This window comes from Phyllobates terribilis, unplaced genomic scaffold, assembly GCF_046119375.1.
Source record: "Phyllobates terribilis strain yellow unplaced genomic scaffold, ASM4611937v1 Scaffold_3__8_contigs__length_932513732, whole genome shotgun sequence".
Lineage (NCBI taxonomy): Eukaryota > Metazoa > Chordata > Amphibia > Anura > Dendrobatidae > Phyllobates > Phyllobates terribilis.
Genome location: NW_027362763.1, coordinates 318,769,604 through 318,797,349, shown reverse-complemented (window position 1 = coordinate 318,797,349; position 27,746 = coordinate 318,769,604). Strand labels below are relative to the sequence as shown.

The 27,746-nt window shown below is 41.2% G+C and overlaps 1 protein-coding gene across 2 annotated transcripts in view; it reads right to left on the bottom strand.

Moving 5' to 3' along the window:
- Window positions 1-27,746, bottom strand: part of ATP13A3 (ATPase 13A3) — a 117,409-nt gene that overhangs the window by 44,520 nt on the left and 45,143 nt on the right. For both annotated transcript variants that reach the window (XM_073675053.1, XM_073675054.1), the window contains exons 5-17: window positions 27,528-27,598; window positions 25,387-25,467; window positions 21,296-21,365; window positions 19,577-19,711; window positions 17,904-17,976; window positions 15,607-15,738; window positions 15,355-15,534; window positions 14,686-14,843; window positions 14,406-14,594; window positions 13,156-13,217; window positions 9,397-9,547; window positions 7,971-8,087; window positions 7,662-7,679 (exon numbers count right to left, since the gene is read on the bottom strand). In XM_073675053.1, coding sequence (XP_073531154.1) covers window positions 7,662-7,679; window positions 7,971-8,087; window positions 9,397-9,547; window positions 13,156-13,217; window positions 14,406-14,594; window positions 14,686-14,843; window positions 15,355-15,534; window positions 15,607-15,738; window positions 17,904-17,976; window positions 19,577-19,711; window positions 21,296-21,365; window positions 25,387-25,467; window positions 27,528-27,598 — 1,437 coding nt within the window. The remainder of the gene's footprint in view (window positions 1-7,661; window positions 7,680-7,970; window positions 8,088-9,396; window positions 9,548-13,155; window positions 13,218-14,405; window positions 14,595-14,685; window positions 14,844-15,354; window positions 15,535-15,606; window positions 15,739-17,903; window positions 17,977-19,576; window positions 19,712-21,295; window positions 21,366-25,386; window positions 25,468-27,527; window positions 27,599-27,746) is intronic.

The window sequence follows — 27,746 nt, the reverse complement described above, 5'->3', positions numbered from 1 at the left end:
GCCTGACAGTCATGAGGAGCGGGGACAAAACACTGGGGACCGGCCTTGGACAAGTCATCCAAGATGCATTGACACTTTTCAAAGTGTGTTTTCTCTTAAGAACTTTATATTGTGACATCTGGTGACAGATCCATTTCAAACTAAATCAAGTTGGATGTGTGCTATATCTACAAAGTGATAACAAAAATAAATGTAGCTCCACAATTACAAGCAAAGAAGACTAGCACTTGTGATCTGCTCCTATCGTTAGGACAGTGATGTGTCCTACTGTTGAGACTTCAAGTGTTCTACAACGAGGAAAATGATGGAAACATCTCTATTAAACGTTATTGCCAAGCATAAAGAAGGTTTTCCGTTCACTGCTTAGTAATGGGTCTTAAAATAAACCTTTTATTAGTATACTCCCATAGTCCATAAATTGTGTGGTTACCATGTGGCCATTCAAGACACATTATGAACGTAGCTGCATGTTTATACCATTAGGTCACCCGCCTCCCACTCATGCCTGTGGTCTGTAACCAGTAAGATCACAATGCTGCCTGTAAGAGGACATAAGCCTCACAGAAACAGCAAGGATCTGAGAGCAGCGAGGAGAATCCTGGACACTGGCTTAGTGGTAAGGGACCGTTTACATTCAGGCTGCAGATGTGAGCACAGAACAGTCCACAAGGCGTATCTGCACCCTACAGCTGGGATACATCACAGTCACCATCTATCAACCTCTTGTTCTTTAATGTTGCAAACTGCAAATTAACACGAGAAGAAGAGATTTCTTTTGTAGCTGCCTGAAAAAAGGTTCACACATCCAAGTATTGCAGAGGAGAAAAAACCTGCATTAATAATCACAACATATCAGATTTTGGCTAATACTTGGACAGATTTGTTGGCACGTGTGGCAAAATTCACACTAAGGCCAGGATATCTGCCACAAAAACTCATCAGATTTGGTTCTGGAAATCTCTAAATGTGTGAGCATACAATAGAAGTAAGGGTGAGTGCACACGTTAAGTACCTGCAGCAGACATTTCTGCATCAAAAACGCTGCATAAAAAAACATGCTTTTTTATTAGAGTTTTTGAAGCGTTTTTTTACTCTATTGGCAGAGAAAATGCCACATAAACAACATGCACTTTTGCAAGCATTTTTGGGATTTTTTTTCCCCATGCTTTAGAAAAAGTGAAAAACCCTGCAAAAACACTGAAAGAATTGACATGCTGCAGATCTGAAAAGGCTTCAAATCTGCAAGGAAAAAGTAAGCAACCTGTGCATGAGATTTCAGAAATCTCATTCACTTTGCTGGGACAGAAAAATGGATTTGGGAATGTTTAGCTTGAAAAACAGAAGACTGAGAGGAGACTTAATAGGGGTCTACAAATATCTGAAGGGATGTCACAGTGTAGAAGGATCAGCCTTATTCTCATTTGCACAAAGAAAGACTAGAAGCAATGGGATGAAAGTGAAAGGAAGAAGATATAGATTAGATATTAGAAAAAACTATTTGACGGTGAGGGTGATCAATGAGTGGAACGGGCTGCCGCGAAAAGTGGTGAGTAGTGATGAACGAGTATGTTCTGTTAACCCTTTTGGCGAGCATGCTCAGGTGCTCGCCGAGTATCTTCGTGCTTGGACATTATGTTTTAGTCACACCGTGCGCATGATTTGCGATTGTTTGACACCTTTAACACATGTGAGGAATGCCTTAGAAACAAAAGCTGTCAAACATTAGCAAATCATGCGCACGGTGTGACTCAAACATAACAACGAGCACGCTGAAGATACTCAGCGAGCACCAGAGCATGCTTGTAAATCTCAAGTAACGAGCATGCTCGCTCATCACTAGTGACGAGTTCTTCTTCAATGGAAGTCTTCGTAAAGAAGCTGTAGTGGAGTTAATTCATCGCACTCTCATAATTTTGCAAAAAGTGATTTATTTAGAACAAAAAAATTATAAGATACTTCAACCAAACCAGAGATGGGTGACAACAATATAGCGAGTATAACGAGACGTTTCGGCCCGAAATGGCCTTATTCAATTCAGTCGCTACTGGAAAACAATAAGAGCATAAATACAAAGTAGTATACGCGCTACTACTTACCAGACACCGGACAGATACAGGCTCTTACTTGTGAGTATACTATCTTTATAACGACCTCCCTTATTGCTCATTCACATTTCCCTTATACTGGTTATGCTATTCCCCGTAGGCTTGCCCACACCAGCACACCTTGGACTAAGAGGTACCTACCTTTATCCTAGGTATGTTGCCATTACTATACGATATCATACCCTACTATATCTACTCCACAGTTTCCCTAATACCTCTACTCCACAGTTCTCTTCAAAGGGGTCTGATCTTCCTGAGCATACAGCTTAAATCTCTCATATATACATACCATCCAGTAAAAAGTGAGTTCCTTTTCTGTCTCTTTATATTGTTGCAACTGGTATGACCTGCACTATAATTATACTATAAATGTGTGAAAAAACCGCTAGTGATGTCTCTCACTCTCCTCAAGTCTCTTCCCTCTCTCCTCTCCCTACCCCGCCCCCTCCCCCACCCCTGTTCCTGGTATTTCACCATCTTCTTTTAATTTGGAATTTATGTTTTGTAAATATCTTTAATGCACTGTGATTATTAACACAGTTCCATATTAATATGCCTGTATATACTACTTTGTATTTATACTCTTATTCTTGTTTTCCAGTAGCGACTGAATTGAATAAGGCCATTTTGGGCCGAAACATCTCGTTATACTCGCTTTATTGTTGTCACCCATCTCTGGTTTGGTTGAAGTATCTTATAATTTTTTTGTTCTAAATAAATCACTTTTTGCAAAATTATGACAGTGCGATGAATTAACTCCACTATAGTAACTTGGGCCTACAAGCCCATTACATCAGCACCTCGACTCGTGACAGAGTGCACGCCAACTTAACCCCCTATTCATAAAGAAGCTGGATAGACATCTGTCTGAGATGGTTTAGTGGATCCAGCATTGAGCAGGGGGCTGGACACGATGACCCTGGAGGTCCCTTTCAACTGTAATATTCTATGGTTAATATAGCAAAAACACACAGATAAAAAAAAAGTGGGCAAAATGCATCAAAAACACGAGTGTGAAACATATTCTAATTCATCAACCCTAGACTAGAGATCCATACAGCAGTCTTCCATCACTGATCACTGGCTCCGCTCACTTCCGCATCCGGTGTTGAGTGGGCAAGTGACGTCTCATGTATGGCTATCTGCCACGTCACATGCGCAAGCAACATATACCATTCATCTGTCCTATTCTATGCATGTGACCCAGAACTGTGTGGATGTGACAGGCTCCCAAAGAGCCAGAACACCTTTAATGTTAAGCACCAGGTTCCCTATAGAAATGACTAATGATCATTTACATTACTGATCAGGACTAGAGAGCACATTTTTTTTATTCATTTATTATTAAGGAATGCAAGAACTTTACATCCGATCAAGAAAATAAACAAGAACAGTACAAACAATTTTTCACATGCAAAACCAATGCCACATGTCTACGTTTTTCTTACAGAAAAAGTATATTTTTGTACCGTGTTAACCAGTAGATAGAAAAATATTTAGATTTGAGAGTCCTCAGTGGTTGATCCCTTTTAATGGCTAACTGAAAAGATGGTAACAAATAGCAGCTTTCCAGACTACTCCGGTCCCTTCCTCAGCGCAGGAATTAACCCATTCGGTTCAACCTTTGATGTACAACATATGAAGAGTCATATATTCATACACAATAGGACACACGTGTATAAATATGTGGCTTCAGATTTTGTGTTACACTATCCCTGATGAAGAGATCCGAGTAGTTTTGAAAGCGGCTATTTATTACCATCTTTTCAGTTACCCATTAACCCCTTAATGACATAAGACGGAAACTTACGTCATATCTCTTGTCCTTGTCTTTGATTTGGGCTCACAAGCCAAGCCCTAATCTTTCACCGCATATGACAGCGCATTTAATCAGCCATCATGTGCCTCTAACAGCTGCGGTGGCCCCTGCTCCACCCGTCATTGTTAACCTGCTAAATCCTGCTGTCACTCTCGTACAGGGGTACGTGGCGTTCCACGGTCCCATCAGCCCGCCCATGATATGATCACGGGGCGCCAATGATTTGTCATGATAACTAAGGGTCTGCTGAAGACCCCCGTGCCAGTCATTACAATCCTCCTGTGAAAGCTAGCCCATGGCTGGCGTTCATAGGAGATTGTGATTTTCTCTATACATAGCAGGGCAGGAGCACTGCTATATACAGCACAAGCGATCAAATGATCACAGCTTCAAATCCCCTAAGAGGACTATTAAAACCAGTAAAAAGTAGGGGGGGGGGGGGATTATTAAATATATGAAAAAATATAAAGTTCAAAGCACCCCCCTTTTGCCTCACTAAAACAAAAAAAGTAAAAAAGAAAAAGAAAAAATACACATTAGCCATCGCTGCGTTTATAAAAGTCCAACCTATCAAAATCTAAACTAAAGTAATCCGATCAGTAAACTAACGAAAAAATAAAATGCCAGAATTACTGGGGTTTTAGCTGCTGCACTAGTAGCAGGTGATCAAAATATTGTATCCATCCTAAAATATACTATCAGTAATAATGTCAGCGCAGGATGTGAAAAATATGCCAACACCGCAGCCCCATATCCTGGAAAATAAAAATGTAACCGGTCTCAGAAAATGGCAACAAAAGCAAAAAAAATTTTCTTACACATTTTTTTCCACCACTCATTATGGACTTAATGAAAAAAATAAAACTATACATGTTTGGTATCCGCGTACTTGTACTGACCTAGAGAATCATATTACCAGGCCAGTTTTTTGCCATATAGTAAACATGGTAAATAAAAAAAAAACAAATTGTGGAATTGTACTTTTTTTTGCAATTTCAATGCACTTGGAATTTTTTTCCAGTTTCCAGTACACTGTGGTAAAATAAGTGGTGTCATTCAAAAGTACAACTCTTCTCACAAAAAACAAGCCCTCATAAGACTATGGGAAGAAGAGGAGGAAAAAACAAAGGAAAAAAACACCATGGCGTAAAGAGGTTAAGATGTATCAACCACTGAGAACTCTCGAATTGTAATATTTTTTTCTATGTATTCCTTTGCACATACAAATAGTAAAAAAATAATAATAACAGATATCCCCATAGGACAACCTTTTAGATCTGTGCTAATTTGTAATTCTTGAAAAAGAAAACATACTGCCATCTATTGGATAATGTTGACACTAACTTTTTTTTTTCCATTCTTTTGAAAAATTTAGCTTGAAAACAAAAATGAAGAGGTAATTTGTAAAAGACATTTGGTCTTATTTCCATGTAGCCTTGCTGTTAAAGACTAGACCCCAAAGCTGAATGACGAGGGGCTGTTACCAGTGATCTGACAGTGCAGTTTTTCTCTGTGGGGACATGGGCACACACAGAAATCACACTGTGAATGCAGCCTAAACATCCACACGTGAATGGACGTGGATTTGATTTGTTCTGCTTCAGAATTCAGTGCAGATTTCACTCACTGCAGTAAATCTAATCTGCAGCATTACACAACAGATAGGATAGGCTCCAGGGTCAAAATCCACAGCATGTTTAGACTATGAACAATGAGGAAATTCACTTTTCTGTTCCTATGAAGAGTTTGCGGACCTTTTTTTTTCCCTTAACCCTTTCGCAACCTTGGGTTTTGTCATTTTTGCTTTTTCGTTTTTTGCTCCCCTTGTTCCCAGAGCCATAGCGTCTTTATTTTTTGGACAATATGGCCGTGTGAGGGCTTATTTTTTGCGGGACAAGTTGTACTTTTCAACGCCATTACTAGTTTTACCATATCGTGTACGGGAAAAAAATTCCAAGTGTGGTAAAATTGCAAAAAAAGTGCAATACCACAGTTGTTTTTTATTTTATTTTTTTACCACGTTCACTATATGCTAAAACTGACCTGCCATTCTTATTCTCCAGGTCATTATGAGTTCGTAGACACCAAACATGTATAGGTTCTTTTATATTTAAGTGGTGAAAAAAAATTCCAAAATTTGTTAAAAAAAAAAAAATAGCGCCATTTTCCGAGACCCGTAGCGTTTCCATTTTTCGTGATCTGGGGCTGGATGAGGGCTTATTTTTTGCGCGCCGGGCTGACGTTTTTATTGATAACATTTTGGTGTAGATCCGATGTTTTGATCGCCCATTATTGCATTTTATTGCAATTTTGCGGCGACCAAAAAACGTAATTCTGGCGTTTAGAATTTTAAAGGGGGGTGATTTAAACTTTTATATTTTTTTAATTTTTTTTATTTTTTTAAAAACTTTTTTTTTTACTTACTGCATGCTTCAATAGTCTCCATAGGAGACTAGAAGCAGCAGTTGTCTGATCGGTTCTGCTACATACAGGGGACCAGCAGATCCCCTGCATATAGCAGAATTGGTCCTGTGCTATGAGCGCCGACCACTAGGTGGCGCTCATAGCGACCAGATCATGACAACCACAGGCGTCTGCTGCAGACCCTGGGTTGTCATGCACGCCCATCGGCGACCCGCGTTCACGTGATGGGGTCGCCAGTGGGCGGGGCTTAGGACACGCTTCCAGGAAGCGCGCGTTAAATGCCGCTGTCGGAGATTGACAGCGGCATGTAACAGGTTAACAGCCGCGGGTGGATCGCGATTCCACCCGCGGCTGTTGCGGGCACATGTCAGCTGTAAGAATCAGCTGACATGTGCTCGGTTCAGTGAGGGCTCAGCGCAGCAGCCCTCACAGAACGGGCAGTACGCAAATGTGCGTACTAATACGGCAAGGGTTGGAAAGGGGTTAAATGGGTTTTCCCATGAACAAAGTTCATTTTAATCAATAGATCTTGGAGTAATAATAACTTCCACAATTGGATGTGTTTAAATAAAATGTTCCTGTGCTGAGATAATCTTATAAATGTGCCCTGCTGTGTACTGTGTAATGGCTGTGTCTGACTGTACTGGAAGATGGTCTGTTCATACCACATCTCCTCCTGGGCAGGGGAGGAAGCAAGAGAGTGTACAGACCAATGGCAGTCGGACCCCCAGCTTTCCTTTGGATAGGAGAGAACTTTCAACTTTGAGAACACTCCTTTATGAGGTTTTGAAAAATGTTTGGTGGGAAGAAAAAGAAAAAAAGAAGAAGAATAGAGTAAACGTCAATTCTTTGAAGTGGATTTTGAAAATCGCTCCAAACTGGCCACTTACAAATTAAGCTGCAAAGAATGTGTCACAAAAAGAAAACTTCCTCCAAAAAAAAAAAAAAAAAAAAAGGGTGTTTTCTGAAGTGGTTTCCGCTTTAAAAATCTGTGCTTTCTGAATGGCTCAAAAAACATTTGCACAAACATAGCCTGAGAATCTGAGGCAGATTACTAATGCTGTAACTGCATGTGGTTTGCTAAAACTCCATTGACTAACGTTGTTGCAGAATTTCGGTGCAGATTATATAACAAATAGGTCATGTATAAATCCAGCCTAAAGCAAAGGCTCCACAAACTGCAATGTCGCATTGTGACTATGCATTTAACGATTGAAGCTAAAGGGGCTGGTGCTAGGCAGGGAAACAACAGCTCAGGAAGACATTCTATTTGAAGTAGAAAGCAGTATATGTGAAGACATGATAATAGTTACCTGTAGTTCGAACAGTTCCTGGAAAAAAAAAAAAACACTTTGAGAAGAATGAAAAAGCTGACAATATGGTAACAATAGCAACGTGTGTGTGAATATATATAGAATATATGAATATATATATATATAAATAAATCATTGAGCTTAAATAGAGAAAAAATATCTGCAGTAACATCTACAGGGAACATGCAAACCTTCCTGTGAATATTAGACTTCCAGGCTTCAATGGCACCTGAACTCTGCCATGTGAAATTGCTCGTGAGGACACAGAGGAAACTGTGAAAGCCTCAGGAACAAGAGAAAACACCGTACCATCTCCTCGCTGTCGGCAGGCTTGTGATCACTGGCAGGCTGTTTTGGGGGCTTGACAACAGTTGGCATCATCTTGTTGTGAAGGGCGGTCTCTTCTTCTGTGGCTTCTTCCAGAATCTAAGCATGAAATACAGGTCAGTGACATGCTAGAGAGTAAGGATTTCATTTACTAAAACAAAATGTAACATCTATTTAGTCTGCATCCCAGGGTACAACTCATGAATGTGCAGATAATGTGGGCAGGTTACAAAGAATTCTGAGGATATCATTCTAGTTCTAGATTCAAATCTACACTATAATAGAACTAAAAACTGTAAAATAAAAAAGCTGCCTTCATTTAGTGCTACTTATCAGCTGTATATGAAGATGGGATCCTGGCAGCTAACAGCCACAAAGAGGGGTCTGCACATTGATGGGGCTCCACTGGATGAGGCCATAATGTGGTGTCAGATTATAAGTGTGGATTGGGACCAGCGATGCAAGAACAGTGCACTAAACAGTGCATTAAAGGGTTATTGCCAAAATTTAACGCTACCACCAATCCACAGAATAGGCAATAACTAGGATCTGTAGGGATCAGAGACCCCCATTAAACTTAGTCAATACTAAAGACAATAAACAGCGGCCACTGTTCTATATTGAAGGGTCATTTCAGAGCTCCATTCTCAGAATTAGTGGGGGGGGATCTCCTGGTTATACTTCCATTGATCAAAAAGTTGAAAGTTATCATCCACAGAATAGTCAATACCCTAAAGGATTATTCCCAACATTGAAAGGGTTTTCCACTCTTCAGATAAGCCTGCAGTCACTCGATATGACTTTTGAATGCAGTCAGCACGCCGTCAGGTCTTACCGGTGAAAGCTGGTGGTCATGTGCCCATAAATATACGATTTCACGTGCCAACTAGACGCTCTGCCTCTTCTCAATTCACTTGTATTGAGTGAGGCAGAGCACGTTTATTCGGAATGTGGCCGGAAGTGACAAATTGTAAACTTGGCAGTCACATGACCCTCCTCTCACAGGCAACACCGGTATATCCTGGTAACGGGTGCACCGCACGATGTCAGGGTTCAGACGTCTGCAGTTATATACAGTGACATCAGACTTCTCATAAGTCTGGACACAGCCCCTTTAATACTGCACTATTTTTCCCCTTTTTCCAGTTTAAGGGAAGGATGACATGACTGTATTGCAGAAGTATTTTCTATTCCATATTACAGCCTCAGCTCTCGTTACCCGATCTAACATCATTATATATGCCTTCGGTTTCTAATTTTGCATTAAACAGTAACAATGGTATAAAATAAAAGTAGAATGTTCTTCCAATTAAGGGATACAATAAATAGAAAAGTACATAAACTGCACAAATGCTTTTCAATCGGTTATATCTGTAGCAAATCATGAGAAACTGGAAGCAGCACTTACCCATCCTATGGCTTCAAACATTTTTAAATCAAGGGGGTCGCCTGAAATCACTCCATCAATTTTTGTGAGCGAGTGACATGTTGCCATACAGGCAATAAACTGAGATTTTACCAAGCTCTCGCTGCAAGCCTTTTCCTCTGCCAAAAGGAACCTGAAAATCCCAAAAAATATCTATCTTAAGATATAACTAAAAGCGATACTGAGATGAGGAGAGAAAAAAGTAGTGAACACTTTCCAAATAGGTTGATGGCAGTTTCAATAGTCATCAATGTGTAATGATCTCACACACTATTCATTTTATGTAGTAGCTGAACATCCTGTGAAGAACATTTACATGAAAAACATGATTGCTCACTGCAGACAGATTTACATACAGAAGTCACTGAAACCAGCAAAAACATGACATTTTATCATGCCAAAAATGTCCGTAAAGCGCTGTAGAATTAATGGCGCTATATAAGTGAGTAAAAGAAATAAAAAATAAAATGTACATTTTGACCCACATTCTGTTTATTGGGTTTTTCTGACACTTTATACAAATGCACTGGAAAATTTTTAAGCAATTGAATATGGAAAAGATAAGTAACCTCATTCAATGACAACAGGGCTTATCCAGTGATGGGTCCAAGGCATTGTGCACTGCAAATTCCAGGTAGATATGCAATAGCCTTGGATTTCTGAAATTACCATAATACCCCATCATTGGGTACATGGCACGGTAGTGTGGGTATATGCCTGTCTCTTGGAGACTGACACTAGGTAGAATAATCGTGCTGGCTTTACCTCAACCACAGATACTAGGCAGTTCAGATTAGTGTCAAAAGAAATATGAGAGCAAAGAAAAAAACCTGCAACAAGCAAAAACCAGGAACCAACATGACCTTAACCAGGGAAAGATCAATGGCCAAAGGCAATCAGAATGGACCCCAGGAAAGTAACACATAAGAACAGGGTGAAATCTGCATCTCCCAATGTATACAATGAGAGATTTAAGGCAAGTAGAAAAAAATTCTAATTTTATAGTTAATTGAATTGAAGAACACAGTAACAAAGGACGTCCTAGAACAGTCCAAGAGATGGGCAATACAAAAAAACTGACCATGCGGATTCCCTAGCACCCACTGGTTTACAGCAACTTACTACCCAAGCTGGCACCAGAGGCCATGATGGGAAACTTGCACCTGTAAAAGGTGCAAACTGAGGCTCATATAGCAAGCCTGCCGACCTGGAGAACGCAAGTTGGATGTCTGAGGGCTCTATCAGAAGAGAGGAAAGACGAAGAAGAGCAGCTCCACCCCTGGAGCTGTAGGCATCCACTACTGAAGACCAAATAAGCATGAAAAAAGTCATCTTGTAGACTAACAGAACTAGCAGGGCGTGCCACGGATCACAAAGGCGTCGGCATGCCGGAGGGATTCTATTACCAATAGGAATATTCCAATAAGTCAGACCATTCCAGACCGTGCAGGGAACATTGCCACAATGGAAGGCAGATGGATAATGCCCTTAGAAGCAAAATTACCTTTCTGAAAAGAAAAAACAACAATGGCAGAGAATGTACAACCACCATGTAATGAAATGGAGAATAAGACGAATCTGCAGGAGAATCGAGTTAGCATGGAGCCCCTGCAACTTATGGTGATGGTAATCAAAAAGTGACCTTCCATGGAGGAAGTCTGAGAAGCATAGCAAAACAGCTGGAAGAGAGAATGGCAAATGCAAAACAGAATAGGGAGAGATGCCAACATTTCAGAAGATCCTGCAATGATCCTACACAGGGAATTTTAACCAGGTGTTCCTGAGTATGGCTTTTTTTTTTCTGCGAAGAAAAAGGGGAAAAACCCAAGTTCAAACCAGACTGGAGAAGGGAGTCATCCTAAGATTGAAATATTTTATAGGATGGAAGCCCAACAGCTCATACTTTATTGGAAGTAAGACCTGTGTGCAGGGATAATCCTTGCCAAACGGAGATTACGGACCTTAACCCCTTCTCAATATATGACGTACTGGTATGTCATACGCTGGGTCCCCTTCTTTCAAGCAGGCTCAAAAGCAGTGTATGCATTTTTTCTGGCAGATGATGGCTAGTTTTTTCAGGCATCATCTGCTTCTAACATTAGTAAGTGGAGCAGATCTCACGATGTTGCTGGTAATTTCTTGAAGGACACTGTGACAGCAACATTTACAGAGTGTGTCCTGGGGCTGTGCCATTACAAGCGATCTCAGATTGCCAACTTGTTGTCAATGATAGCTGGAGTCCGCTGAAGCCATGATGGCACTCTTAATTTTAGTGTGTTTGAATAACTGAAATGAGTCTAACTTAGTCAACTCTATTTGGAAACAATGGTGAAGTTGGAGTAGTAACCCTGGAACTAATTTGGACCCCAGAGAACCTCGGTGACCCAAACTAGCGCAAAACGGGATCCACATTGGAGAGGGGTCAATAGACATAACGAAGTGAGTGGGTCACTGGAGGACTCCCCATAGGATAACAGCAAGGTAATGGCACTTGTAGACCACAGAAGAATTAATTCCTCCTAAAAGGAATAGTATCTCAGACCGCATGGAGGCAGACATGGGTCTGATGGGATGCTCTTATTCCTAAAAGAGAACATCGGTTTAGTCCCGAGATTAGAAGGGCACACCGGCATCAATTCTCTGTATTCAGCAGGCCACCACATCAGATATCCGCAAAATGCAATTTCCTGACAATCCTATCCCTCCAAGGAGGGAAGGGGACCCTAGACCCATTGGTAAAGGGCATGAGTCTTGAGATGCTTCCATTCCTTTGAGGAGCAGGCTACCAGAGTGCATATAATTAGGAAAACACACATATTGCCGCCAACAGAAAAACTTCCTCCTAGAAGTGGAGTCAGATAGAAAGGTCCAGAAGTCCATTACACCGATAATGACCAGTAGCACAGACAGAGCAGACTGTGACCCTGAGGTGACTTAGGGAGAATTTTTTTGTAGGGCAGAACACCATTTTCCGACTATAAAAACTGCATTAAAAAACATTAAGAAGATGCTGCCCTACAAAGAGAACAAGGTGCGAGAGGGTGATTGTCAGCAAGTTGACACGCTCTGTAGGAAGAGAAGGAAGTTTGTGGCCTAGTCCTGGCAGAAGCTGTGGATAGTTTAGTACAACAGTCCTACAACCAACAAAGCACCTCTGACACAGAGGCTGCCAGAAGGTGCCAATAATTGCAAAATATGGTGAATGACAGAGGACGTGAGATTGGTCCAGTGGGACACCTACAAATCACTAGTAGTGCAGGAGAAGCCCGCAATGCTGTCTTGAAACTGGGGTTAAGAGGCTGCAGGAGGGCAACATCTGCTATGGGAGTGGCTATGGAGAATGAGAACGAGTGACCGATGACAAGTTGTCAACCCGAAGCGAGTTTCCAATAGGGTGGCATTCACAATGTGGCCTTCTAGAATTCAATAGAAACTAGGTGGGCAACATCCATGCCACCTAATAAAGTGAGCAATCTTTAAGACAAGACAAAAGGCGGCAAAAATTACTGCAGACCTAATGCAGGTTGTGTCTGCCTCCCACAGACACCAAGCTGAAAATTAACTGTCTACTGAGGAAAGGGCATAGCCAACAATTTTCTTCTACCCTTTGTCAGCCTCCTAGTGGAAGCACTACTGTGTTCCTCCAGTGCCATTAAAAAGAAAAACAAGTTGGATTTAATCCATGAGAACAAAGTCAAATGTGGTTACACATTAAGACATGAAGTCATCAAAGTCTCTTACCGAGAATTCTCCGCTCTTTGGATTCCCCAGAGGTCCAAACCATCTTCAGTTAGAGTGCCAGTCTAAAAGACAAGAAGCTTAATTAATACCAAGCCCTAGCCATACTAGTTTTTTTGGCTATGCATAATCTTGTCATTTTAAAGTCTACACATTTCTCAAGACTCAGAAAACTGTCCATGATATTCATAGCTATCAGAGCTCAAATTTCATTACAGTGCAGAATTTTTTTTTTCTTTCCATCCTTGCACCCCGATTGTGTCTCACATTCGGCACTTCTAGATGGTGTACCTGCATTCTTGCAGTTCTGCACGGTTTGCTTCTCTTTAGACTATCTTGATTCCCAGATTTGACCCTGCATTTTATTTCTGTTTACTAATTGCACATGCATCATTACAGCACCACATTATAAGCTAGAGTCACTGACATCTGTCAGCTTTTGAACAGCGTGATTATCCATTCTTCTATATTCTCCTATCTAATTTAAGAGATTATAAGAAAAGTCACGGAGACTGAACTGTGATCTACTTCACTATAAACTTTTTGACGAGAGCTGTGTAATCATCATCAGTAATAGTGTTAGGAGTTTCTGCCCAATATTTATTTAAAAGTAGATTAGCATTAAAGCCTTGAATGCATTATTTATATTCATAAATGTAACCCTTTACCATCCTATATCGTACAGCAGAAGTCAGAAAGAACTGTATGGGGTGATCTCTTTGGTGTTGCCAAATACATACATGGTGTCATTAACATAAAATAGCCTGTGAGGGCTTATTTTTGCAGGACTGGTTATGTCGACAGAATATTAAAACAAAAGTTGTTAGAGGGACGGGTTAAAAATCCTTCTTCACAGTGCTGTCAGACCAGCTTGTAAATGCCCTTTACACCTCCACACACAGTAATAACTTTTATTTTCTAGTATCCTGCATCATTAAAAGGACCTAGAAAAGTACTATTAGAGACAGAGAGGCGGCTGTGTAATAAGTAGCCTTGGCTCCAACTCATCACTTAAAGAAAAGCATGTCCTGCTTGTGAGCAAGTTACAATTGGATATTACATGGCCTTTTACACACAGAAAATCTGAGGAGATGGGCTTATGTGGATGCTGGGTTCAAGGGTTTTTTGAAGCTAGTCTACTGCTAGCAAAGAGAAATAAATCATACTTGTATACATTGATAATCCTAAAGCTTTTTTTAAGCCAGTGTTCTGCTGTTCTATGCAAAGAAAAATAAATCTATGAAGGATATCACCTTGTCAAAGCATACGAGGTTTAACTGTCCACAAATGTTTATCCGCTGAGGACTGATACAGAAGATGCCAAGTTTTTTCAGACGCCTTTGTGCATACACAATCCCAGCAGTCATGGCAGCAGGAAGAGCGGGAGGTACTGTGATGGTTATAATGTCAAGTGACTCGATTACAATAGTGCTGGCTGGGACCTAGAAGAAAAGAACAAACATAATAAAGTATTAGTTACTGTAAATCAGCAACAATTTAAAAGGGGGTTAATGAGACAAAAGATGCCCCCACCTGATTTAAAATACTATTTACAACAGTGTACAGAAACCCTATCCCAGCAACCCCCACGAGACACAGCAGGAACAGATAGGCATCTCTGTAAAGCTTGAAGTCAGTTGGCTTTGGATAGAGTATGGAACGTATAAGCTGTCCTTTAGATGTGCTGAACCCTGGGAAGACAAAAGATGCAGCATCAACCTTTCATTCCAATAACAGATGGGAACAGAGGGGGGAAATACAGAATTAAAGAATTCCCTGTATAAGCAGTAGGCCATTAATACATGCTCTTTGTTTAGCATTTGTTTCTCCATTTTAGCTACTACTAAATACTTTAGTATAAGAAAAACAAACTGTACTGTACTCAACATTCCCAGGTCCACCGGTGAGTCTGCACTGCCGCGCTCAGTGATTGGCTGCGGCGCTGTTGTCACATCAACAGTGCAGCAGCCAATCACCAAGCTCAGCAGCTTTGTCAGTGCAGACGGAACGCCCTACTTGGAGCCACTGATTGGCTGACACGCTGCAACGTGACCTCAGCCAGACACCGGGAGCAGTGGCGGAGACTCGTTGGTGAACCCAGGTGGTGAGCATAGTGCAGCTTGTTTTCTTATACCAAAGTGCGCTCATGGACGAAGATTAACTGAAAGGGGACAACCTCTATAAATTATATAGGCACTATACCTGTCCGAACAATTATGGCTTTGACAGGCTCTCCAGCATAAAATCTGGTCTGGATGACATTGGTCCCACAAAATAAAGTGTGACGTTTGTGAACCTCCGTATTATAGTTTTCGTCCTCCACTCCCCTGGAATCTGAACATGGGTCTGGCAAGTTAGTTTTCGTCACTGGTACACTTTCACCTAAAAGTAACCATACAAATTAGGGATTTTCACAAACACCCCATTAAGTTGCCTTCACATCCACAACATTACCTGTTAACATGCTTTCATTCACGATGCAGGTTCCACTGATCAGGACGGCGTCACACGGCATAATGGTCCCGTTCGATGGGATTAACATAATGTCCCCAGGTACAAGGTCAGTAGACATGATTTCTTCAACCTCTGAATTAGAGAGATACTATATTACTGACGCAGCCACAAAAGTCACATGACGTCAATTTTCTAGCAATAAATGTAAGTGAACCCTGAAGGGAGGGCAAAAAGGCTACCTTTATATTTGGGCATGTACAGTCATGGCCAAAAGTTTTGAGAATGACACCAAAATGATATTTTCACATGATCTGCTGGCCTCTGGTTTTTATTAGTGTTTGTCTGATGTTTATATCACATACAGAAATATAATTGCAATCATATTATGAGTACCAATAGGTTATATTGACAGTTAGAATGAGTTAATGCAGCAAGTCAATATTTGCAGTGTTGCCCCTTCTTCTTCAAGACCTCTGTAATTCTCCCTGGCATGCTCTCAATCAACTTTTGGACCAAATCCTGACTGATAGCAGCCAATTCTTGCATAATCAATGCTTGCATTTTGCCAGAATTTGTTGGTTTTTGTTTGTCCACCCGTCTCTTGATGATTGACCACAAGTTCTCAATGGGATTAAGATCTGGGGAGTTTCCAGGCCATGGACCCAAAATCTCTATGTTTTGTTCCATGAGCCATTTAGTTATCACCTTTGCTTTATGGCAAGGTGCTCCATCATGCTGGAAAAGGCATTGTTAGGCGCCAAACTGCTCTTGGACGGTTGGGAGAAGTTGCTCTTGGAGGACATTCTGGTACCATTCTTTATTCATGGCTGTGTTTTTAGGCAAGACTGTGAGTGAGCCGATTCCCTTGGATGAGAAGCAACCCCACACATGAATGGTTTCAGGATGCTTTACAGTTGGCATGAGACAAGACTGGTGGTAGCGCTCACCTCTTCTTCTCCGAATAAGCTGTTTTCCAGATGTCCCAAACAATCGAATAGGGGATTCATCAGAGAAAATGACTTTGCCCCAGTCCTCAGCAGTCCACTCCCTGTACCTTTTGCAGAATATTAGTCGGTCCTTGATGTTTTTTCTGGAGAGAAGTGGCTTCTTTGCTGCCCTCCTTGAAACCAGCCCTTGCTCAAAGAGTCTCCGCCTCACAGTGCGTGCAGAAGCACTCACACCAGCCTGCTGCAATTCCTGAGCAAGCTCGGCACTGCTGGTAGTCGGATCCCGCAGCTGAAACAGTTTTAAGATACGGTCCTGATGCTTGCTGGTCTTTCTTGGGCGCCCTGGAGCCTTTTTGACAACAATGGAAGCTCTCTCCTTGAAGTTCTTGATGATGCGATAGATTGTTGACTGAGGTGCATTCTTTGTAGCTGCGATACTCTTCCCTGTTAGGCCATTTTTGAGCAGTGCAATGATGGCTGCACGTGTTTCTTTAGAGATAACCATGGTTAACTGAAGAGAAACAATGATACCAAGAACCAGCCTCCTTTTAAAGTGTCCAGTGATGTCATTCTTACTTAATCATGACTGATCGCCAGCCCTGTCCTCATCAACACCCACACCTGTGTTAATGGATCAATCACTAAAACGATGTTAGCTGCTCCTTTTAAGGCAGGACTGCAATGATGTTGAAATGTGTTTTGGGGGTTAAAGTTCATTTTCTGGGCAAATATTGACTTTGCAAGTACAGTAATTGCTGTTAAGCTGATCACTCTGACATTCAGGAGTATATGCAAATTGCCATTACAAAAAATGAAGCAGTAAACTTTTGAAAAATTACTATTTGCCTCATTCTCAATACTTTTGGCCACGACTGTATACTATAGTTTTGCAAGACAAAAAACCCCCCACAAACAAACAATCATCAGCTCTTCTAATACTGCTTTAATGAATACTTTGCGCCATATGAAATGACTCTGGCATCTCCAATTAGATTTCTATTTAATGTAATTTTTCTTTCTGAAAAAATGTAGACAAATTGAGGACAGGGTTCTCCCATTTCTCTTTTCCATACGGTATGTTCAGAAACTCTCCCACACTGCCCAATTAGTGCTGACAAAGTGAGACCGTGTCAGGACAAGCTTTACAAGCGATATAATCAGCTGTGAATTTATTCATACATTTCCAGGAAAAGGACAACAGAGAATTCTAAGAAAAGATGCCAAATTACAGGCGCACACCTCATCCAATGCAAAAAGGAGTTAACGACACCAAACGCTGAAAACAAAATATTGCCATCGCATACAGATCCGGCGTTATACAACTGAAAGAAATCTTGGTAAATGACGTACCTTTGTTTGCATGACACACTGTCACTCTGACAATACTATGAGCTGCAACCATGTCATGTAACATTATATATTGCTAGAAAAAGAAGAAAAATCACTTATAAGTTGGCATTAGCAGATACTAAGCAGTTTCTTCATAAATGCCACATGCAAGGTCCAGTGCACACTTTGCAGTTTTAGTGCATTTTATTTCAGTGCTTTTAGAATCATAAACTTTGCGTGTCTGCTGTTTCCATTCTTTTATTCTACATAACAATGGGAAGTGTGAACTGGTGTTTAGGACCATGTAGGTAGAAGCAGTGCTACAGAGAAAATTAAACCACTCCACCAGTTGCAAAAGAAAAATGGTTATACTGTTATAGGCGACCATATTAGAATGGCTTTCCTAAATCACTGTATTCGGGTATATAGTTGATAAACTGCAGCACAGACAGGCCGGCTCTGATGAAGGATGAACAGCGGCCGGTCTGTCTTAGTTCACTGCACGTTGGATTTGATAGCAGAAAACACTATATTCAGAATTTCTCTAAGAATTCACATGCTTTAGATTTGAAAAACTGCATCACCTGTCAATTTACCCATGAAAATATCCACAGTGGGGAATATCAAGCTAAATGAGCCAGAATTCTGGCATAAATTGAGCCAAAAAGCTGTCTTATGATTTACACCATATTTATTAACAGCGCTGCAGCCGATCACTGGGTTAAGCCAGCGATTAGCTGCAGGGATATAGATGGGACTGCTCAGGCCAGTACACAATCACCTAAGCAGCAGCAGACACACAGGGTTGGACCTCTGGAGGCGAAGAAAAGGATGATTTTCCATAGGGGCACAGTGATGTGTGGCTTCCAGACCGACACCAAGTGATCCTATACCCAGCACCTTTATAGTAAGGAATCCTACACACGCTGTACAGATACGGGCTGTCGTCACATGCTTCCTTAAACTCAATTCAATGGGATAAAAGTAGTTGTACAAACAATACTTAGCTGAAAACCAACAAGGAACGTAACCTAAAGCCCCCGTCTCACATAGCGAGATCGCTGCTGTGTCACGGTTTTGGTGACGCAACAGCGACCTCACCAGCGATGTCGCTATGTGTGACACTTTGCAGCGATCAGGCCCCTGCTGTGAGGTCGCTGATAGCTGCAGAATGTCCTGGACCAATTTTTGGTCGTTGCCCTCCCGTTCGTCAGCACACATCGCTGTGTGTGACCAGCGGGAGCAGCGATCAGGCTGGTAACCATGATAAACATCGGGTTACTAGGGGCACACACGAACTTAGTAACCCGCTGTTTATCATGGTTACGAGCCTGCTAAAGTGAGCGGTAACCTCCCGCTCAGCGTAGCAGAGTGGTAACCATGATAAACAATGGGTTACTAGGTGCGCGTGTGCCCCTAGTAACCTGATGTTCATCATGGTTACCAGCCTGCTCCTGCTTCAGCAGGCTCGTAACCAGGAGCAGGACATCGTGGAAAGATTCTTTCCACGATGTCGCTGCTCCCCTGATCGTTGGTGAGCCTGCCTGTTTGACAGCTCACCGGCGACCACATAGCGACGCAGCAACGATCCCTAACAGGTCGTATTGTTGTCAGGATCGTTGCAGCGTCGCTAAGTGTGACGGGGCCTGTAGTGTTTTTGAATGGAAGCCCAAATTAGTAAAGAAGTCGCTCACCTTTTTAATAGTGTACAGAGAACTGATAATGGATATTACAGACATTATCACAATGGCAGATGCATAGTAGTAATATTCATCTGTGCTCCACAAAATAACACTGAATAGTTGAAAAATGTAAAAAGGATTGAGAACCTGGGAAAAAAAATACAAAATAAGGAAATATCAAAGTAACGCAATAAACACATTACACATTGTATGCAACAAGACAACAGGACCATGAAAAGCGGCCACCGCCGAAGGGCCAATGGGCGACCATATATGGGATTTGTAACATATAGATGCCAAATATGGCGTCACTACATTAATGGGCTAGTCCCCATGGGGTATATTACATTAAGCTCAGTAACAGAATTATGAATACTACTAAAAGGAAAATGTGATCGGTCTAATGTCACTCAAAACTAAGCAACTGTGATACAGTGTACACTGCAGTGTGATTGTGCGCACTGTATCCAGAAGCCATATGTATACATTCAGATGCATGAGCCATTAGGCTAGACAAGGTGGCAACTCTCAATACTGCTATATGTTCTACAGAGTCATGTCCCAAGGTGGAAGGAGATATGCATGCCCCCACTACAGACGCCAGGCATAATCTTCGGGTACGTTCACATTGTACCCAAGCTCTCCATTCATGACTAGTATTATAGTATGGTGTCTCATGGCGCTCAATGACCCTGACAGGGGTCCTGTTTGAATCCCATATTTTGATAGGTTAGATTTTTTTTAGTAAACAAGCTATTGTAATATTCCAGAACCACCTTTAATTGACTCGAAAGTCAAGCAGCAGCTAATATGAGGCCTCACATGGGAACAATGCAGAGCAATGTAAAGACCACCCCCACCCCAGAGGGTCCTGTAAGCTGCACCACCCTTGAAACAGCTAAAAATTTAGCCACAAATAAAAAAGTCAAAATCTTTGGAACCATATGGCAAATTTAAAAGGAAAAAAAAAGTAATGCTCAGGTGCGTTGGGAATAAATAAAAGAAAAAAAAAACTGGCCTCTTGATCATGTGACTGATGCTTATTAGAAGGGACGACCACTTTTTGGGGACAATTTTTCCCCCATACTATCATGCAAATGTTTGTGGCTAAAAATCATTTTTAGAAATTTGATCAATTAGAAATTCGGTTTGCCATTTGATTTCTACCACCTCAGTGTTGCACTGTATTGCTGGCTGCAGAATGAGTTAACTGAGAATCCACCTGTGAGCTTGTCCTAACTGTCTGATGGGGAGTTGGAGTTCCCACCGCTCTTTTTCTGAGCTCCTCTCAGCTGATTTATGACCGCAGACCATATCAAAGTTGAATGTGCAAAAAAAGAAAATGCTTGTAAGAGCCAAACGGTGAAAATTTTTTAATGAAACCAAATAGCAAAAATGATTTGTAGCCCCAAATACCACAGACCTCAGGGGTGGACAACCCATTTAAGTACCCATACACTTCTGATTTACATACTAGAAAACCATCATGTGTTAACTGTAAATTGCTTTACTTAATGTTTCTTTTGTTCTTGTGTTGTAAACACTGTAGATACATACATCCTTTTCTAAACTGAAGATATATAAAACAGAAGTAAAACCAAGCAATAGACTGCCCCCTGGTGGCAAGCTGGTGCACATAACCAGCAAGGACGCACATACTGGCATATAACATAAGCATTCTGAAGCTGAAAAAACAATGAAGATCTCCAACCGACCAAAGACGACACTCACCTCCTTTATTAGAAGCTTAAAAAGAGAAGGCACTTTAACAGTAATTTCATTAATTCCATAAAATAACTTTCTGAAAGAGAGCACAATAAATTAAATGTTACCTTAATGACTTGAATGGCACAGGCAACAAAAACAAAACCTTAAAACAACTAGTAGTCATTATAAGTGAGGGCCCATGAGCTATAACAAGTATACTGCACACTTCCCATCCCACCATTGTGTATATGTGCTCCTGTACGTGTCTAGTAGGCACTAAAGAAAAGAAAAGCAGTTTTTGTTTTCAACTTTCATATCACATACTTCTTGTGTGTGGTCCATACAGTTATCAGTACATACATCACTGATAAATTAATATATAGAAAATTAGGTATTTATGTCCAGACCTGGAAAAAAGGCAAATGCCATAAATACTTGCATATGTCACAAGAGATGACAATATAGAGGCCAGCAGTGACAGACAGATAAGAAAATAGGATTACTGAATAGAAGTAATCAGTGTAACTTTGTATCTTGTGCGTTCAGGTCAAGGTAACAGCACAAGTCAGTGCCAACTACAATTCATTTTCCAGTATTACATAACACGCATGTCACCATTACACTAAACTCGCTGCAATCAATCAGTGATCAAATGCTTATGGAGGAAGTCCGACAGTCTGAACCCCTTATTAGCACCTTTAGTATTTGATCAGTGGGCGAAAATAAAGACATACAAATGAGGCTCCATTATACTTTGTGTTCTTTTTCCACTCCTGAGTTTGACTTAAAAATGGAGAATACATATCAGATACAAAAGTGTGAATGAGGCCTTAAACTGAAGAAAGAAGTATGTATGTTTCCAAGACAAAAAAAGGACAACAGTTCCGCATGTTAAAAATGTACTCCACTCGTCACCACCTTGAATATAAAGGCTTCTTTTATGTAAACCAGATATTTGACACAAAGGGGGGACTTATCCCAATTGATCTGGCTTAGCCGTAGTAATCAGGAAACGCCAACTCTGCCCACAAGGGCAAACAAAAATAGGCGAGCTTAGAAAACAGACTTTAAAAAAGGCGCAAATTAAAAGAAGAATAAGGCCCAAATTGAAACTAGGCAAAAACACCAAAACCTAGACAATAAAAAGGCACAAATGCAATACAATCAATCAGGCCTGAAGTCCTCATTCTTGAGGATCTGCTCCCACCTGCTAACATTGTGCTGCTCTTAACTTTGGACAATGATAAACATATCCTGGGGGATATTACTCCACAAGGATAATTACATTAGTCTTAATTTCCTCTACAACAGGTTTAAAGGGAGTCTGCCACCCCCACAATTGCATTTAAACTGCATAAACATTTATATAGGGGACCTAGCTCCTATTCAAGCCATACTAGGCAAGTACAGCTTAAAGGGATTGTCTGCAGTTAGGCTGTTTGCCCACTATGCGTTTTTCAAGCGTTTTTGCTGCGGAATTTCCGCTGCGTAAACGCTTGCAAAACGCTTGGTAATCCGCCCCCCCATGATCCCCAAAGAAAATCTGCATGTACTGTGCCCATGCTGCAGAATTTTCCGCAGCGGAAAAATCCGCAGCAGGTCCATTATTTGTGCGTTTTCTGCATGCGGATTTGAGGTCCCAATGCATTTGAAGAACGCAAGTCAAATCTGCATGTAAAAACGAGTGTAAAATCAGAAAGCGTTTTTACTGCCAAGAACATGCAGAAACGCTGCAGAAATTTATGCTTCATTTCTGCATCATGGGCACATACCCTCACTCTATGTGACTGCAGACTTGTGAATCCTATGTAAGTATTCTATGGTGCCGGGAGTGACTGGCGTATGACCGCAAGTATGTGATTTGTATACATTCAGTTACGTCTCAACTAGATGAGAACAGCCTTGCTCAATCTAAGTGTATTGAGCGCAGCCGGACACAGTCTAGTCGGAAAGTGGCCGTAAATATGCAAATTGCATACTGGCTGTCACATGACAGTGACTGAAAACTTGTAGCCTGATGGCCCCGTCACACTAAGCGAAGCTACAGCGATCCCGACAACGATACGACCTGTCAGGGATCGTTGCTGCGTCGCTATGTGGTCGCTGGTGAGATGTCAAACAGTCAGATCTTCCCAACGACGCAGCAACGATGCGGCGACCCGTAACGATCTGTGTAACGATGCACGCCTATGTGTTTCTGTGTCTGAGTCATCAACAAGGTCGTTGGTAAGGTGTCAACCACACCGATACATGCTACCCAGCGGGGCCTCAACGATCAAAGAAATGTCCAGACCATTCCGACACGACCAGCGATCTCACAGCAGGGGCCTGGTCGCTGCTAAGTGTCAAACGTAGCGAGATCGCTACTGAGGTCGCTGTTGCGTCACAAAACTTGTGACTCCGCAGCGATCTCGCTTAGTGCGACGGGGGCTTGAGGCCAAACAACACCTTCAACTTTATAGTTAACTACAAAATATACTTTTATTTGATATGCAAATGAGTGTGCATCAATGTGCACCCTTGGCTTGGCCTATGCCTTGGTGACTATCACGCCCTCCTACTTGCATGATAAAGCCAGCACCTCACTTTGACTTGACTAAGGCCAAGAGCAAACACTGCATCTCCTATCTGTGCACTGACACTGGATGATCCTGGTGGCCAACTCATAGTGTCAGTGTGGGCACACCAATGTCCTATTCGAACATCCTCCTACACACTCATGTATATATGTGTATAATACAAGATCTATATCTACATATACATACAATATCTATATCTATCTATAGAATATATTATATATATATTAGATATAGATATATATAGATATATATATATATATATATATATATATATATATATGTCTTTAAGCTTCAATTCCTGCCTGCGCACGGACACTGGATGATCACATCAACTGCGGGTGCTCTGACATCTGCGTCCTGCATGCCTCTGGCTGCCGCTCGATACACCCGAAAGTGTAGCAAGTGAGCGGCTCCAGTGAGGAGAAGGCGTTCTGATGTGTGGCAGCAGTCTCCTCATACATCCATCAATCAGTTATTATCGATGCTAACACCAATGATTGTGCTGTATAACCCAGCACAATGCTGTGTCTGTCATATTATTACATCCATCTACACGTGTGTGTGCATGTGTGTGTATATATGTGTACATATATATATAAGAAGTCATCAAAGCAAAAGGTGGCTACTTTGAAGAACCTAGAATATAAGACATATTTTCAGTTGTTTCACACTTTTTTGTTAAGTATATAATTCCACATGTGTTAATTCATAGTTTTGATGCCTTCAGTGTGAATGGACAATTTTCATAGTCATGAAAATACAGAAAAATCTTTAAATGAGAAGGTGTGTCCAAACTTTTGGTCTGTACTGTATGTTCAAAGAGATATCAAGTGCACGACAAAGTAACATCCTTGTAGTTTGAGCAGTTATCTGTGATAAAGGAAGAATTTGACAGTATAATGATATACACAGAGACAATAGGCTTTCAGATATTTCCTAGAAATCTGTCATTCCAAATTTCCATTTCCCAGGTTTAGAATATTGACGAATGGCACGCTAAACCATCAATATCAGACGATAGGGGATCCGATTGCTGATCAGTCGTGTAAGGTGCAACGGGCACATGTGTGAGTGCGGATTATCCTAAGTGAATGGGACAACGCTGTAGTACCCTGCACCATAAACAAAGAAGAGGCTGCAGCTCTCATGAGACCTCATCATCAGCTGATGAGTGGGACAGAAGACTCCGACACCCTCAATTTAATATTGATAGTCTATTATTAAGATAGGCCATCAGTATTCTGATCCTGGGGAAGCCGTTTAATCGTAGCTTGACTACCTATGAAACATTGCAGAACACTAGGCATCAGCTGCCTACAATCTGATCGGATAATGAAGAAGCATCATCTTACCATTTGCTCTATACAGATCACGTTTTGTTGTAAAAATGTAAAACAAATGCACAAGAAAACATGGAACAAATAAGTGACAGAGTCAGGACATGAAATAGCACACAGCATGCCCTGGAATTCAGAGCCAGCAGTGACTACATACAGAATGGTTCATGCTACCGTATCACACACAAATAGGACATACCTATAATCGTGGAGTTCATTGCTTAATCCTTTGCTGTGCTCAGTGTGTATGGCAGCACACGAAACCCTATCATCTAGACCCCTATGGAGAAAGGAAATCAATGTCAAGGCTAATGTTAGGTAACAGAACACAGATTTCTAAGCACAAGACCTAAATACAGTATACATAAATGAGAAATCACTACAATTGCTTCATGGTGACTGCCCATAGGACAAAAAGGAACAAGGTATGGAAAGTTCTGCAGAGTCCAGGTTTACAACATTAAAAACTTCAGCAAAGCTTTAAAAAGGTTTTTAAAAAGGTTTCCAGCGCTTGCCTGTGTTTTAGGAGTATCTGTGTGCGTTAAAAGAAAATAAATAGCACAAACTCACCCATCAGCCCCTTGCTGGTCTCTACCACTCTTCCGGTGTTATCGGTGTGTGACTGCTAGACACAATCAGTGGCGACTGCAGTAACCAACACACCATTTAACAAATGAAAATAAACTAAAAATTCTCACAAAGACAGCAGAGATACCACGCTTGTGTGTCACAATCCCATTCTTCAGGGAATTGGACGGAAGAATCAATGAAAGTGCTCAGCGTAGAGCACAGGATAAATGCAAATTAGGCCTAATGTGTAAGGAGACTTCCCACCCCTGCGCCAACAAATGACAGGAGGATCGTGTCAGTAGTAGTTGGAGCATTGGAATAATATTCATCGCTCTTATAAAATCAGGTAATTGATTAGTGAACATTTTATTGCCAATTTGATTAAATATTTTTGTGTCAAGCATAAACGAAAATGTTTGTACTATACTTTATATATGGAAATACATAGCATCACTTACGGGATTTGAATATTGAACACAAATACTCTTCAGATCGGTCTGCGATCATGGTGCACGATGTAATGATGTAACGATCGCTATTCAACCATTTAATTCACAATTCTCATCCTGTATAAACACTTGTCTGACCGTTTGCTCGTCGCGAGTTATGATAGTATTGTTCATCCGATTATCTGCTTGTGTGAGCGAACACTTAGGCAAGCATTAAACGGGTGGTCCGAAGTCCACACTAATTTTCATTCTAGTTCCTTAACGATTTAATGCCATAATCTAAACTATTTTCTAATATACCTGAATGAAAAATTCCCTATGCTTTTCTAACTACACTAACTGCTTTTTTTTTTCCACTTTCTTTTTTATGGCGCTGTCTGAGAATCCCAGTACATGCTGGGATACTCAAAATAAGTGTCACCAGGGGGCAGACCAAGACACAGACGAAGAAAACAGAAAAAATACACACAAATCCAGCGAATGGCCAAATTGTACATATCCTGCAAATAGAGGGTACCGCTTTCACAACAGAATTCTGACATAAAAGCTTTGATGAATCGAGCCCTGTGTGTCCGCACGTGCGAGCCACAAAGGCAAGCAACAGTGAGTGTGTGTAAGGGCACATTCACACGTTCAGTATTCGGTCAGTATTTTACCTCAGTATTTGTGTAAGCCAAAACCAGGAGTGGAAGAATCAGAGGAAAAGTATAATAGAAACACGTCACCACTTCTGCATTTTTCACCCACTTCTGGTTTTGGATTATAAATACTCATGGAAAATACTGACCAAATGCTGAATGTGTGAACGTGGCCTAAGAGTGAGTGAGAACCTGTTCCATCTAGTATTCCACAGACACTGATGTGAATGGGCACCATGTGTTTAATTTCGCCATGGATCACAGCTGATCAGTGGGGGTCCCAGTATGGGATCAGCTTAATGGATTATTATAATCTCTGCCTTTTATGGCCAAGAAGGGATTATCTTCTGCCTGGTCCCAACCACCAGAGGCCATTTGCGTAACTCCCATTCATTTTTAGGGGATTTAAGCACACAGCGATGCAGTTACATGTGGCTCTTTTTCTCACAGAGCCTCTGGGTGGCCCGAACATAGATGCAAATATCCCCATCTCAGCCGTGATTTGCAGAGATGGGGAGAACCCTTTAATATCAAGAGACTCTTGTAACAAGTGGAACCCTTCAGGACCATACAGTAATTAATGACCTTATAACACAAGACAAAAATGTTACTGTGTGCACTGAGGCTGCAATAACCCACAGAAGGAAATGACCTGATACGCCACTGACAAAGACAATACTTACGTTAAGTAGTTGAATGTTTGGTGCAAATCATTCCAGTAGTAAGTCACACTGTGATGCACAAAATAATGAACCTGTGGAAGATAAAGTAAGAAGTAAATCAAGAGTCTGGACTAGGAGCAGTCAGAAGCCGACATCCTGCAGCCCCCATACATCTAATAATTACGCAAAGTACAAATGACGATCGTGCTAACACTAGAAAGGTCTCTTATAATGATAATC